The sequence below is a fragment of the Salvelinus namaycush genome, chromosome 4 (assembly GCF_016432855.1).
Source record: "Salvelinus namaycush isolate Seneca chromosome 4, SaNama_1.0, whole genome shotgun sequence".
Lineage (NCBI taxonomy): Eukaryota > Metazoa > Chordata > Actinopteri > Salmoniformes > Salmonidae > Salvelinus > Salvelinus namaycush.
Genome location: NC_052310.1, coordinates 44,910,176 through 44,923,449, shown reverse-complemented (window position 1 = coordinate 44,923,449; position 13,274 = coordinate 44,910,176). Strand labels below are relative to the sequence as shown.

The 13,274-nt window shown below is 40.6% G+C and overlaps 1 protein-coding gene across 2 annotated transcripts in view; it reads left to right on the top strand.

The window, feature by feature from the left end:
• The window catches only part of LOC120045630 (cGMP-dependent protein kinase 1-like), a 151,589-nt gene that overhangs the window by 108,140 nt on the left and 30,175 nt on the right, over positions 1-13,274 (top strand). For both annotated transcript variants that reach the window (XM_038990540.1, XM_038990539.1), the window contains exon 4: positions 10,859-10,964. In XM_038990540.1, the coding sequence (XP_038846468.1) occupies positions 10,859-10,964 (106 nt within the window). The remainder of the gene's footprint in view (positions 1-10,858; positions 10,965-13,274) is intronic.

Below are 13,274 nucleotides of genomic sequence, written 5' to 3'. Positions count from 1 at the left end.
AGGGCGGTATGCAAATTGGAGTGGGTCTAAGGTTTCTGGAATAATGGTGTTGATGTGAGCCTTTCAAAGCACTTCATGGCTACAGACGTGAGTGCTACGGGTTGGTAGTCATTTAGGCAGGTTACCTTAGTGTTCTTGGGCACAGGGACTATGGTGGTCTGCTTGAAACATGTTGGTATTACAGACTCAGACAGGGAGAGGTTGAAAATATCAGTGAAGACACTTGCCAGTTCGTCAGCGCATACTCGCAGTACACGTCCTGGTAATCCGTCTGGCCCTGCAGCCTTGTGAATGTTGACCTGTTTAACTTCTTTGGGAAAGGGGGGCAGTATTGAGTAGCTTGGATGAATAAGGTGCCCAGAGTAAACTGCTTGTTACCCAGGCCCAGAAGCTATGATATGCATATAAGTAGTAGATGTGGATAGAAAACACTCTAACGTTTCCAAAACTGTTAAGATAATGTCTGTGAGTATAACATAACTCATATGGCAGGCGAAAACCTGAGACAAATCCAACCATGAAGTGGGAAATCTGAGGTTTGTAGTTTCATTTAACTTCTTATGGCTGCAGCCCGGCGTCGGTACACTTATGACAACAGCCACTTCAAGTGCAGGGTGCGAAATTCAAAATATATATTTTTTTTAATATTTAACTTTCACACATTAACAAGTCCAATACAGCATATGAAAGGTACACATCTTGTGAATCCAGCCAACATGTCCGATTTTTAAAATGTTTTACAGGGAAGACACAATATGTAAATCTATTAGCTAACCACGTTAGCAAAAGACACCACTTTTTTTACTCCACCAGTTTTTTACTCCATCAGTAGCTATCACAAATTCGACCAAATAAAGATATAAATAGCCACTAACCAAGAAACAACTTCATCAGATGACAGTCTGATAACATATTTATTGTATAGCATATGTTTTGTTAGAAAAATGTGCATATTTCAGGTATAAATCATAGTTTACATTGCAGCTACAATCAGAAATTGCACCGAAAGCAGCCATAATAATTACAGGCACCAACGTCAAATACCTAATTACTCATCATAAAACATTTCTGAAAAATACATAGTGTACAGCAAATGAAAGACAGGCATCTTGTGATTCCAGCCAATATTTCCGATTTATTAAGTGTTTTACAGCGAGAAAAAAAATGTAGCGTTATATTAGCTTAGCACAATAGCCAGAAACACTTGGGCGCCGACGACTACGACAGATATATGAAATAGCATCATAAAATGTTTCTTACTTTTGCTGATCTTCCATCAGAATGTTGGACAAGGTGTCCTTTGACCAGAACAGTCGTTGTTTGGATTTAGAACGGCAACTTTCCCTCTTCATTTAGCAAGCGCGCTAGCCTAGTGGCACAAAGCTCTCCATGTCAACAAACGGAAGAGAACGGAACACGGCAAAACTCAATAATTTCAATAATCTGATGAAACTATATTGAAAAAACATACTTTACAATGATATGGTGACATGTATCAAATAAAATCAAAGCCGGAGATAATAGTCGCCTATAACGGCAGCTAAACAAAAGGCAATCCCACTGTCCACCTCGCGCTCTTCAGAGTACCGAAAATGGGGGACACGTCATTCCAAGATGATGTGTTCCATCTCAGACCAAGATAATCACCTCATTTCTTCTCTCACAGCCTCTTGACACCCAGGGGAAGGTGTATGACGTGCATGTATACTAATAGGTCTCGTGCCCATTTATAGGCAGGAAGAAGAACAGAGCATCGATTTCAGACTTTCCACTTCCTGGTCAGGAAATGTGCTGCAGAATGAGTTCTGTTTCACTCAGAGAAATAATTCAAACGGTTTTAGAAACTAGATAGTGTTTTCTATCCAATAGTAATAATAATATGCATATTGTACGAGCAAGAATTGAGTACGAGGCCGTTTGAAATGGGCACCTTTTATCTGGCTACTCAATACTGCCCCTTGCAGCCCAAACAGGTTAAGTGATTGCCTATCCAATATGCTGTGTCTATGGGGCCAGATTGCACTTCCCAAGGCTTCCAGCAGATGTCAACAGTCTTTAGAAAGTTGTTTGAGGCATCTATTGTGGAAGGGGGTCGAATAAGAGCTGTTTCAACAAGTGGCCTAAGCTGTGGCCAATGAGTTGTTTACTGCGCGGTCATGCAGGTGCACCGTTACTTCTTTTTCCTCTGTAATGAATACGCTATTGTCCGGTTGGAATATTATTGAAGATTTATTATAAAAAGACCCTAAGGATTGATTGTAAACATCGTTTGACATGTTTCTACAAACTGTAATGGAACTCTTTTGACTTTTCGTCTGGATTTTGCACTCATGCATTGTGCCTTTGGAATAGTGACCTAAACGCGCGAACAAAACTGAGGTATTTGGACATAAATATGGACGTAATCGAACAAAACTAACATTTCTTGTGGAAGTGGGAGTCCTGGGAGTGCATTCCGACGAAGATCAGCAAAGGTAAGTGAAGATTTATAATGCTATTTCTGACTTTTGTTGACTCCACAATTTGGCGGGTAACTGTATGGCTTGCTTTTGTGGCTGAACGCTGTATTCAGATTATTGAATATTGTGCTTTTGCCGTAAAGCTTTTTTGAAATCTGACACAGCGGTTGCATTAAGAACAAGTTTATCTTTAATTCTATGTAAAACATGCATCTTTCATCAAAGTTTATGATGAGTATTTCTGTTATTTGATGTGGCTCTCTGCAATTTCTCCGGATGTTTTGGAGGCATTTCTGAACATGGCGCCAATGTAAACTGAGGTTTTTGGATATAAATATAAATGTGAACTTTATCGAACAAAACATATATGTATTGTGTAACATGAAGTCCTATGAGTGTCATCTGATGAAGATCATCAAAGGTTAGTGATTCATTTTATCTATATTTCTGCTTTTTGTGACTCCACTCTTTGGCTGGAAAAATGGCTGTGTTTTTCTGTGACTTGGCTCTGACCTAACATAATCGTTTGTGGTGCTTTCGCTGTAAAGCCGTTTTGAAATCGGACACTGTGGTGGGATTATCAACAAGATTAGCTTTAAAATGGTATAATATACTTGTATTTTTTAGGAATTTTAATTATGAGATTTCTGTTGTTTTGAACTTGGCGCTCTGCAATTTCACTCCCAATGATTGCAGGTTAGCTAGTAGAATGGAAGGCAGGGGGGTTTATTCGATCACCTACAAATTCTCAGAAGGCAGCCCGACCTCATCTTCTTTTTCTCCGTCGTCTCTTCACGCAAATGACGGGATTTGGGCCTGTTCCCGGGAAAGCAGTATGTCGTTCACATCGCGCTCGTCAGACTCGTTAAAGGAAAAAAAACGTCTGCCACTTCGTGGTGAGTAATCTCTGTTCTGATGACCGGAAGTTATTTTCGGTCATAAGAGATGGTAGCAGCAACATTTTATACAAAATAAGTAAAACAATGTGTTACAAACAACGCAAATAAACGAACATAAACAAACATAAAAACACAATCCGTTAGGAGCACATAAAACGTCAGCCATCTTCTCCAGCGCCATTAGCTTGCAGGCGCCTTGCCCACCACAAGGAGTCACTAGCACAATTTTCCCTTTGCCAAGATAATCCATCCAGGTGTTGCATATAAAGAAGCTGATTAAACGGCATCATCATTGCACAGGTGCACCTTGTGCTGGGGACAATAAAAGGCCACTCTAAAATGTGCAGTTTTATCACACAACACAATGCCACAGGTGTGTCAAGTTTTTAGGGAGCATGCAATGCATGTAAAGGGTTCACTTCTCTATCCTAAGCCGCCTCAAACATCATTTTAAACAATTTGGTAATACGTCAAACTGGCCTCACAACCGCAGAACACGTGTAACCACGCCAGACCAGGACTTCTACATCCAGATTCTTCACCTGCGGGATTGTGTGAGATCAGCCACCCAGACAGCTGATGAAACTGTGGTTTTGCACAACCGAAGAATTTCTGCACAAACTGTCAGGAACCATCTCAGGGAAGCTCATATGCGTGCTCGTCATCCTCATCAGGGTCTTGACCTGTCTGCAGTTCGGCGTTGTAACTGACTTCAGTTGGCAAATGCTCACCTTCGATGGCCCCTGGCACTCTGGAGAAGTGTGCACTTCACGGATGAATCCCGGATTCAACTGTACCGGGTAGATGTGTGGATAAGTGGTTTGCTGATGTCAATGTTTTGAACAGAGTGCCCCATGGTGGCGGCGGGTTTATGGTATGGACAGGCATAAGCTATGGACAACGAACACAATTGCATTTTATCAATGGTAATTTGAATGCACAGAGATACCGTGACGAGATCTGGAGACCCATTGTTATGCCGTTGTCTGCTGCCATCGCCTTGTGTTTCAGCATGATAATGCAGGGCCCTATGTCGCAAGGATCTGTACACAATTTCTGGACGCTGAAAATGTCCCAGTTCTTCCATGGCCTGCATACTCACCAGACAAGTCACCCATTGGGCATGTTTGGGATGCTCTGGATCAACGTGTATGACAGCGTGTTCCAATTCCTGCCAATATACAGCAACCTCAAAAGCCATTGAAGATGAGTGGGACAACATTCCACAGGCCACAATCAATAGCATGATCAATTCTATTCTATTCTAATTCTATGAAGGAGATGTGTCTTGCTGCATGAGGCAAATGGTGGTCACACCAGATACTGACTGGTTTTCTGATCCACGATTCGGGTCTTATGTATCAACATTTGAAATTGTGCTTTTACTTTGGATAAAAGTAGAGACTCAGAGCTAGAAAATGGTATATCATACACTGCAGTTGACGAACAATAGTGAAGTAATTCTGCTTTGAAAGTTTAGCAACATGTAACCCCACTTCTGAGAAAATGGTCTTTGAATGTTTTGGTACTCCTATTTGAGAGATCCTCTTTGTCTACACCCATTCAGTTTCAATCACACCCTTTTAAGGCCATGTGGTAAACATAGTTATTAGTTTAGTAAACAACTAAATATTTCAAGACTAAAGGTGGTAAAAGTAGTAGCCTACAATAAGGAAAAACTCCAGGTAAAAATATACTTTATCTAGTCCTTGGCCTGCATAATCACCCCCAGACACACCTGGTTTACTTGATGGGTCATGTAATCATCTGGCAAAGTCTTTTGTCTTTTGTTTCGACATGTTGCTAGCTAAACAATGAACCGAGATAATCCCATCTCATATTACTACCAATACAAACATTGTCATAGCTGTAGTATGAATCTGCAGGTAGCTAAAGCTAACAACTAGGTTCAACGTTAGCTAGCTAACATTAGGCTATAACAAGCAATGCAAATGGATTTCTGATCTGAATAATATTACTAAACATACACGTAACATTACCTAGCGAGCTAGCAAGCTAACGTTTGCAAGCTAGCGAAAAGTACGCTTCATCTTGCAATGAAAATGACTTTCTGACAAAATTTGAAACTTATATAATTTGAAAATGTAGCTAGACTCTTACCCGTAAACACTGACCATGGCCTGTGCAGAAAGTAGCCCATCACTTTGTTCAACCAATCTGTCTATAGCGCCCGCTAAATTCAGGGCATCAATGTTGTTCAGAAAAGTAGCACAACTTTTGTAGTTCTCGATGGTGAACATTATATCTTTCAAAAATGGTGTGGTAGAAACAACGATCAACACATTCTGAGCAGCTCACGTTATAGACAGAAGCAGGCTACATGGCAGACCAATCCAAACTCATCTCCCGGCATGTTCAGCCCATCCATTATCTCAGCCAATCATGGCTAGCGGCAAGGTTCCTGTCTTTTTCCGTGGCTCAACCAACTAGGCTCATAATTTAACAATTGTATTCATATTTACAGATGGAATACAAGTTTTTTATTAAGTTCAGATGTTCCAGAAGGAATTTCTGCCAAAAAAATGCATTATGATAAAAAATACATGTTCAAATACCTATCCTGTGAAGTAGTGACGTGCGACATACACCTAGTTTCCTGAAATGAGTCATATATGAACAGTAACTCAGTAAAATCTTTTGAAATTGTTGCATGTTGCGTTTATATTTTTGTTCAATGTACATAATGATGTTGAAACTTTGTAGATTTGTTTCCTGAGTCACGGATTACCTTTTCTGAAGCCTTTTCTGGTGGGTGGCCCTTGGACTATAACATTGGTATGATAATTAAACATTTGCCTGCTTGTAACAATATTAGTACACAAACTGAAACTTTAAGTAATTAATTGGTGACTTCTATATAAAAAAAGTTGTTGTTTGTTTGACATTATTCTATTCTATTTAATTATATTATAATTCATTTTGGCAGTAGCCCCACCTAGGGCTGTGGTCAGCCGGTTATTGTCATGCAAATGAGTGCCTGTCTCACGGTAATTGACCGTAACTAACATAAACATGTTCACCATCTCCAGGTCTCGCGCATACAAGCCACTGATGCATGCCTTTGGAACATCTACAAATGGCTGGGCTTATAAAAACACTTATTTCACTTTCTGCATCAACCACTGTTTGAGGAGCATGCAGCCTCTCGCTGTGCGACAGGTAATATTCCGCACAAACTGTATGAAATGGGCTCTCCAACTATGTTCCTGCATCTACCCAGTGCTTCATTTGGGAAACCAAGTGAAACATTTTTGGGAACATTCATAATAACATGTTTTTACAATGAAACATATAGAAATAATTACGCTCAAAGTGAAAAATCATTCAACTAAATAATGAGGATTTCTATCATCCTAATCAAGGTGTAGATTAGGCTACATGTGACATTCCAGTGGATTATGGCTCTAGGCAGAAGTTTTGCTTCGGCGTTTCCGATTTAATCTACAATTCAAACATGGAGATTATTCAAAACTCCTGTTCCGCCTACACCGAAAGACGTGCATGGAAATATTCACTTTCATAGTGTTAGCAGTTGAAGTTACTCTTCAATAACACAGACCCCAAAACAAATCAGAGGGAGAAAAATAAGGTTATTCAAAGAGGAAAAATCATAGATGTTATGCTGTATGACCATCATAATCATATAAGTCAGATAGGCCTATCACGTACATCCCCTTATGTCAGTCATCAGTCACAAAGAGGGTGTCTTGTCCTGCTCCTGAAATCTGCTCCTGCATTCATCTCAGTCATCAGCAACAGAGCACTGGGGTAGGTACATGTCTGACATCAATGTGTGCACAATTACAATGATATTTTAATATGGTCAATTTCATAAAATGTTATATACTCATGGATAGAAAGTTTGGAGCACAGCATAAGGTAACCAGTGTTTTTTTCGGTATGAGTAAGCTCTAATTATGCGTATGGTGGTTCTACATGAAATGTCTTAAATATCCTTGAATTATTCATCACCTTAGAAAGTACCATCCGTTTTGTTGTGTTTGGCTTAGAGAAAACATCCGTAATGACTATGTTTTTCACTCAGATTCAACCTGTTGTTGAATTTCTTTCTTCAAATTGATCATCAAAAAATTAAGCCTAACGGTGAGTTGGGCACCACCAACGTATGTCCAGAGTGCATAAGAGGAGATTACTGTGACTCAATTCATGATTGCTGGTGTGGCGTTAATACGGTCACTGCAACAGCCCTAGCCCCACGTGAAAATGTAATGTTGTGACATACATTCAGAAGTAAAGATATTCAAATACTTTTTTCTGGTGACTTTAGGTGTAGTATCTTGTTCAATCCTTTCTCTTTTGCTCTGTGATATATTCTCTCCAGCCCCTGACAAGCAGAGCTCTGGCCTTAGCTGCTGTACAAGGGATTTAACAAAGCCTTTCTCTCGCTGAGTGACACGAGGCAAATCAACTGATCCTTGATTACTCACAGACTGAGGTGATCACAATCAACAGCTCAATCGATCAATAGCTTTAAATATTAGTGCTGGCTGGACGGGAGAGGAGGACTGCATAGTAATGGCAGGGCCAGGGGAGCCCATCCCACTTGGGCAGGAGAGACTTTTTCAACCGATGGCAATTTCATGTTTTTTTTCCGTGATTGATATGTCAGTGTTTCTCATTGTTAATAGTTGGAGCACAAAGGCTCCTGAAGCAATGACCAACACCATTTTTATGTGACACAATTCCAGTGAAACAAAAAATATGGGTCTGAGACAGATAATGTTAGATAGTTGTCTTATATGACTCACAGATGTCCTCTGAACAGGTGCTTTTGAGTGATGGTTGCATTACTGCACTTTTACCTGCTAGGATAATAACAAGAACCTACCCAAGAGCTAGTGGGACAGTTCAAGAAGGGGGAGGGGAAACAACTACAGACTATCAGTACTGCCGCTTTTGGATAAGGGAAGTGGGGAAGAAATGTATGGGCGAGTGGAAGGATTTTGGCAGTGCAAGTATTGGACAGACAGGCTGAGCTTTTCTGTCAAGGACAAGGTAGAAGCAGAGACTGTTAATGACACCAAATTGAGGGGAGATCACACTCGGTCTGCTGTGGGAACATAAATCCTGATGTGACTTGTCCTTTGTACGATGAAGACATTAGCAGACTTGATCACACACCTTTTTTGTGTTAGCAATAGTGTTATTCCAATTTCTGTAAGGGATTATGAGATCCCAGGTGTGTGTGTGTGACTGTGTGTGTGCCTGCGTGCTTGTGTGTGTGTGTGTGTGTCTGTGTACTTAGAGATCAACACACGTTTATGCGTATGCTGATTTATGTGGGGTACTTCATATGCAGTATGCATCATGCATGTATTCTCAGTCCATTTCAACATAATTACCTCACTACCAGACTCCCACACTTCTCAAGCACCTTACCATTCCACCTGCTTCCCTGCCTGTTTGTCTACCCAGGGCCTAGAGTGGCTTTAATTTGCCCCTGTGTTAAGCTGTCAAGCTAATGGCCAACGGCTCACAAGCATTAAGACATTAATCTACACACACTGCAGGCTAACTAGCTCCCTAAATCTCACTGCAATTTAGTCAAGTCTCCAAATAACTCACTTTTTACCTCACTGCAATGCTCTCCAGGCCTCTCAATATCTGATTTCCCCATAACCTGTGAATTGTCCACTTACCGATGTAGCACTCTGTTGGGTCTGTGTTTATACCACCACGTCTCTCCTCTTTAATGGTTGTTGCTTTTGGGCCTAACAGGAGTGTTACTCCAAAAGCTTTTCTAGCCCTCTTCCCTGAGGCTTGGGTTTAGAGGTCTGGAATGGCAGTCTCTTCCCTAGCAATCATAGGTTGGATCCCTTCTCACTGGGCACACACTGGTTGAATCAATAATGTCAATTAAATTACATTGAACCAACGTGTAATAGACATTGAATTGATGTCTTTTCCCAGTGGGTTTCATCTGCCTTTGATTTCATGCAGTAGACAGCCTGATAGCACTGGAAAGCTGAAAGCAATATTGTAACGAGGTCATTTCACTAAGCCCTTTTGCTAGGCTGTGAAATCTCCATCTGCTATATTGCGTCCATTTAACCAGTGTTTCAGCTCCATGTGTGTGAGTTATCTAGGCCTAAGAGAAGTAGGTTTTTGGAATGGGACCCAGCCTCAGTTTTAGTTATTCAGTTTTAGTTTTAGTTATTTAGTGCTGAAAGAAGGATGCAGAGTGTTTGTTGCGGTCTCCTTCCTCATTAGTTGGTACGAGGGCTGCAGACAGTTTCAGACTGTTAATAGAAATACTAAAAAGAGGGACTAAAAAGAGCCTGAATGTCTAATGACAAAATCTCTCCTTTGCTCTCCTGTGTTAGAATACACAGCTAACACTGGGCTCAAGTGTTGCTCCTGGGAGGTGTGGGTGTGCTCATGGGTGGGTTTATGTGTCTGTTATCTTGCCTGCCCACAAGTGTATGTTTGTCCATGAATTTGTGATTTGTGCTCGTGCGTCTGTGTGTGTGTGTGTGTGTGTGTGTGTGTGTGTGTGTGTGTGTGTGTGTGTGTGTGTGTGTGTGTGTGTTTGAAAACCTACTGTATGAGATTAGGAGTGGATGATTCAGTGTCACAGTGTCACAGACAACCAAGTTGACCTGTCATAACCAAAACAAACAAATAAAGCAAAAAACAGATAAACATGCACGGACAGGCTCAGCCCCAAAAACTGTTTTACATTTTATTGAACCTTTATTTAAGTAGGCAAGTCAGTTAAGAGCAAATACTTATTTACAATGATGGCCTACCAAAAGGCAAAAGGCCTCCTGCGGGGACTGGGGCTGGGATAAAAAAATAAAAAAATAAAAAAAATAAAATAGGACAAAACATACATCACGACAAAAGAGAGACCTAAGACAACAGCATAGCAAGGCAGCAACACATGACAACGCAGTATGGTAGCAACACAACATGGTAGCAGTACAAAAGATGGTACAAACATTATTGGGCACAGACAACAGCGCAAAGGGCAAGAAGATAGAGACAACAATACATCACGCAAAGCAGCCACAATTGTCAGTAAGAGTGTCTCTGATTGAGTCTTTGAATGAAGAGATTGAGATAAAACTGTCCAGGTTGAGTGTTTGTTGCAGCTCGTTCCAGTCATTAGCTGCAGCAAACTTAAAAGACGAGCGACCCAGGGATGTGTGTGCTTTTGGGATCTTTAACAGAATTGGATACATTGAAATGGATCCACTCATCATTGATGAACGTCATGCTAACGATGATCCTGTTATACTACGGAGCCTTTCTGCTGTGGGCTTCTTAGGGGATAGCCTGGGCTGGTTTAGGGTCTGACAGTAGATTATCTCTGTCTCTCCTCATCTCTCCAAAACTCACCCATGTTGTCCAAGTAGATACCTGTTTAATAATTATAACTCATTTTATTGTGAAAATGCCCTGATATCCATGTTTCTCCCTGACTATTCTAATCACTCCTCTCTTCTCCCTCTCCAGCTCTCACCAATGTGAAGTTATGGGCCATCGACCGACAATGCTTTCAGACTATTATGATGAGGACGGGCCTAATCAAGCACACTGAATACATGGAGTTTTTAAAAAGGTGAGGAACAGAAAGACTATACTTCTAGATACTACTACAGTACAAGGGTTGGCTATATTGTCGTGATTTACCATTGAAATCCCACGCAAGTAAGTAAGCACCCACCGTACCGGAAAAAATAGACATCCGTTCTTCCTGCTCTATTTCTTCTCTCCATCTGATGTTGACATTAGCATAGGGTTTGCAGAAGAAAGGAGATGAATATTGGGAAGCCTATTATCATATTAAAGGCAGATAGAATCATATTGTTGCACCCACACACAGCGTGGAATAAAACAAGTCCTCTTCAAAAGATAGAGGGAGAAGAGAGTGTTATATACATCATACAGGAGGTATGAGATGCCTTGGAAGTGTACTGCCTTCACTGCTTTCCCTCTATGTCCCTCTGTCTGTCCCTCTGTCTGTCCCTCTGATTGTCCCCCTGTTCTGTCTTTTACTATCTGACATCTGTCTTTCGCTCTGCTTTTGTTTTGATATTTTATGAAAATGGAATGACATCGCATTTCCTTTCGATGTGTTTTTGTCATGCAGAGTTAATCTGTTTCCCGTAGTTCAAATGTGTTATTGCATAAATATTTTTAATCCATTGAGAGGTTCTCAGAAATACCCTGCAGGGCCCACTACCACTCAGAGGTTTACAGATGTTATTTACTCAGAACAAAGGCCGCATGAATCACACAGTATTCTCTCTCACTCGCTCCTGTCTGAGTTCTAGTGGCAGCCAGGTGAAAGTGAAAGCAGGAAACCAGTCAGCCTTTCACTGTAAAAGGAGATGCCCTCAATAGGGGACATTGCAAGGGCAGCCAAGGAAGGTAGAGAGCTTCCTCAGCTCTTTCTATACTGCCATCATAATGGAGATATACTGTAGTGTACTGTACCGGAGATACCTTTCTGACCAGATAAAGTAGTTTGGAGGTATATTTTGATCTCAATCTAAAGTCATTTCTGAGACTGAGACTGAGTGTAGCGTGTCTCGTGGCAGGTAGGGCAGCTGTGTGTTTGAAGCAGATATTTCTGAAAGCAGGATTGATAGGTCAACAAGCTAACTTTCATACATGTTCAGATACAAATCCATATTTCTTGGTTCAAAACGAGAGTTAAACTTACAGCTGGTTCTTTATTATGGACTTCCTTCTTTTTCTCGTAATTATTGTTGAAGTTAGCTTGCTATATTATTGATCTTTATACCCTGGGAGGGCAAGTAATTTTGTAATTGTTGTAGTTCACTCTATGGATTTTAGATCCCAAGAAGCTCTGCTTGTAGACAGTTCAACAAATAAAATATTATTAAAGAGCAGTCAGATTACGGTAAACCAACTGTCTCCATGTGTAAACCTTTATGCATTTTTTATCTGCTATGAAATTAGACATTTGTCCTCCCTGGAAATAGATGAGGGATATTAATTTAAAACTTCTGCTAGGAGAGGGATAGAAAGAGGGGGAGTGTGTGTGTGTGTCTCTGTGTGTGTTATCTGGAAGGTATTATTCTTAGCTCTGTTTGATTACACTCTGGAGCTCAGGAGAAACCGACACCCCAGCCAATCCCCCTGCTTTCATGATTTGTTTTGCCTGCAAAGTGTCATTTGGATGGCAAGAGAGCTATTGCTGATCCCCTATCTCACCAGGAACAGCTTTTAGATTGTCCAGGCGCCTACAGCTATCAGAGTTGAGATAGCTAAGAATGTGAAATGATTGATCATGTTAAAGTTAGATAGACTGCAGTGGTGTGTAGCTCTGGGCCTGGTTTCCCAAAAGCATCTTAAGGCTAAATTCAACATTAAATCCTTTGTAGGAGCATCATTAAACATCTGAGCTGTTTCCCAAAACCATTGTTACTAAAGTTGCACCTGAAAACGTTCGTAATTTAAAGAGATTATTTCTGTCCCCGAAATGAGCGTACTACAGATGTAGGATCTTAATTTGTGCCAGTTTGCTACAGCAGGAAAATAATCCTCCAGCATCAGGAAAATAATCCTCCAGCAACAGGAAATGTGAAATTATTATGTGGATTATAATTAATGGAAATTTTGGGGGGGGGAGGTTATACTTCTTTTGTTAGTGCAAATCAAGTCTCACATTTTAAAGTGGAAATTACAGACTTTAGAAGCCTTTTTATAAATCCTCTTCTGGATAGGACCCTTCATCTCAATTTCCGCCTAAAATGACATACCCAAATCTAATTGCCTGTAGCTCAGGACCTGAAGCAAGGATATGCATATTCTTGATACTATTTGAAAGGAAACACTTTGAAGTTTGTGGAGATATGAAAATAACACAGTATAACACAAGAGATCGGGTAAAAGATAAAAC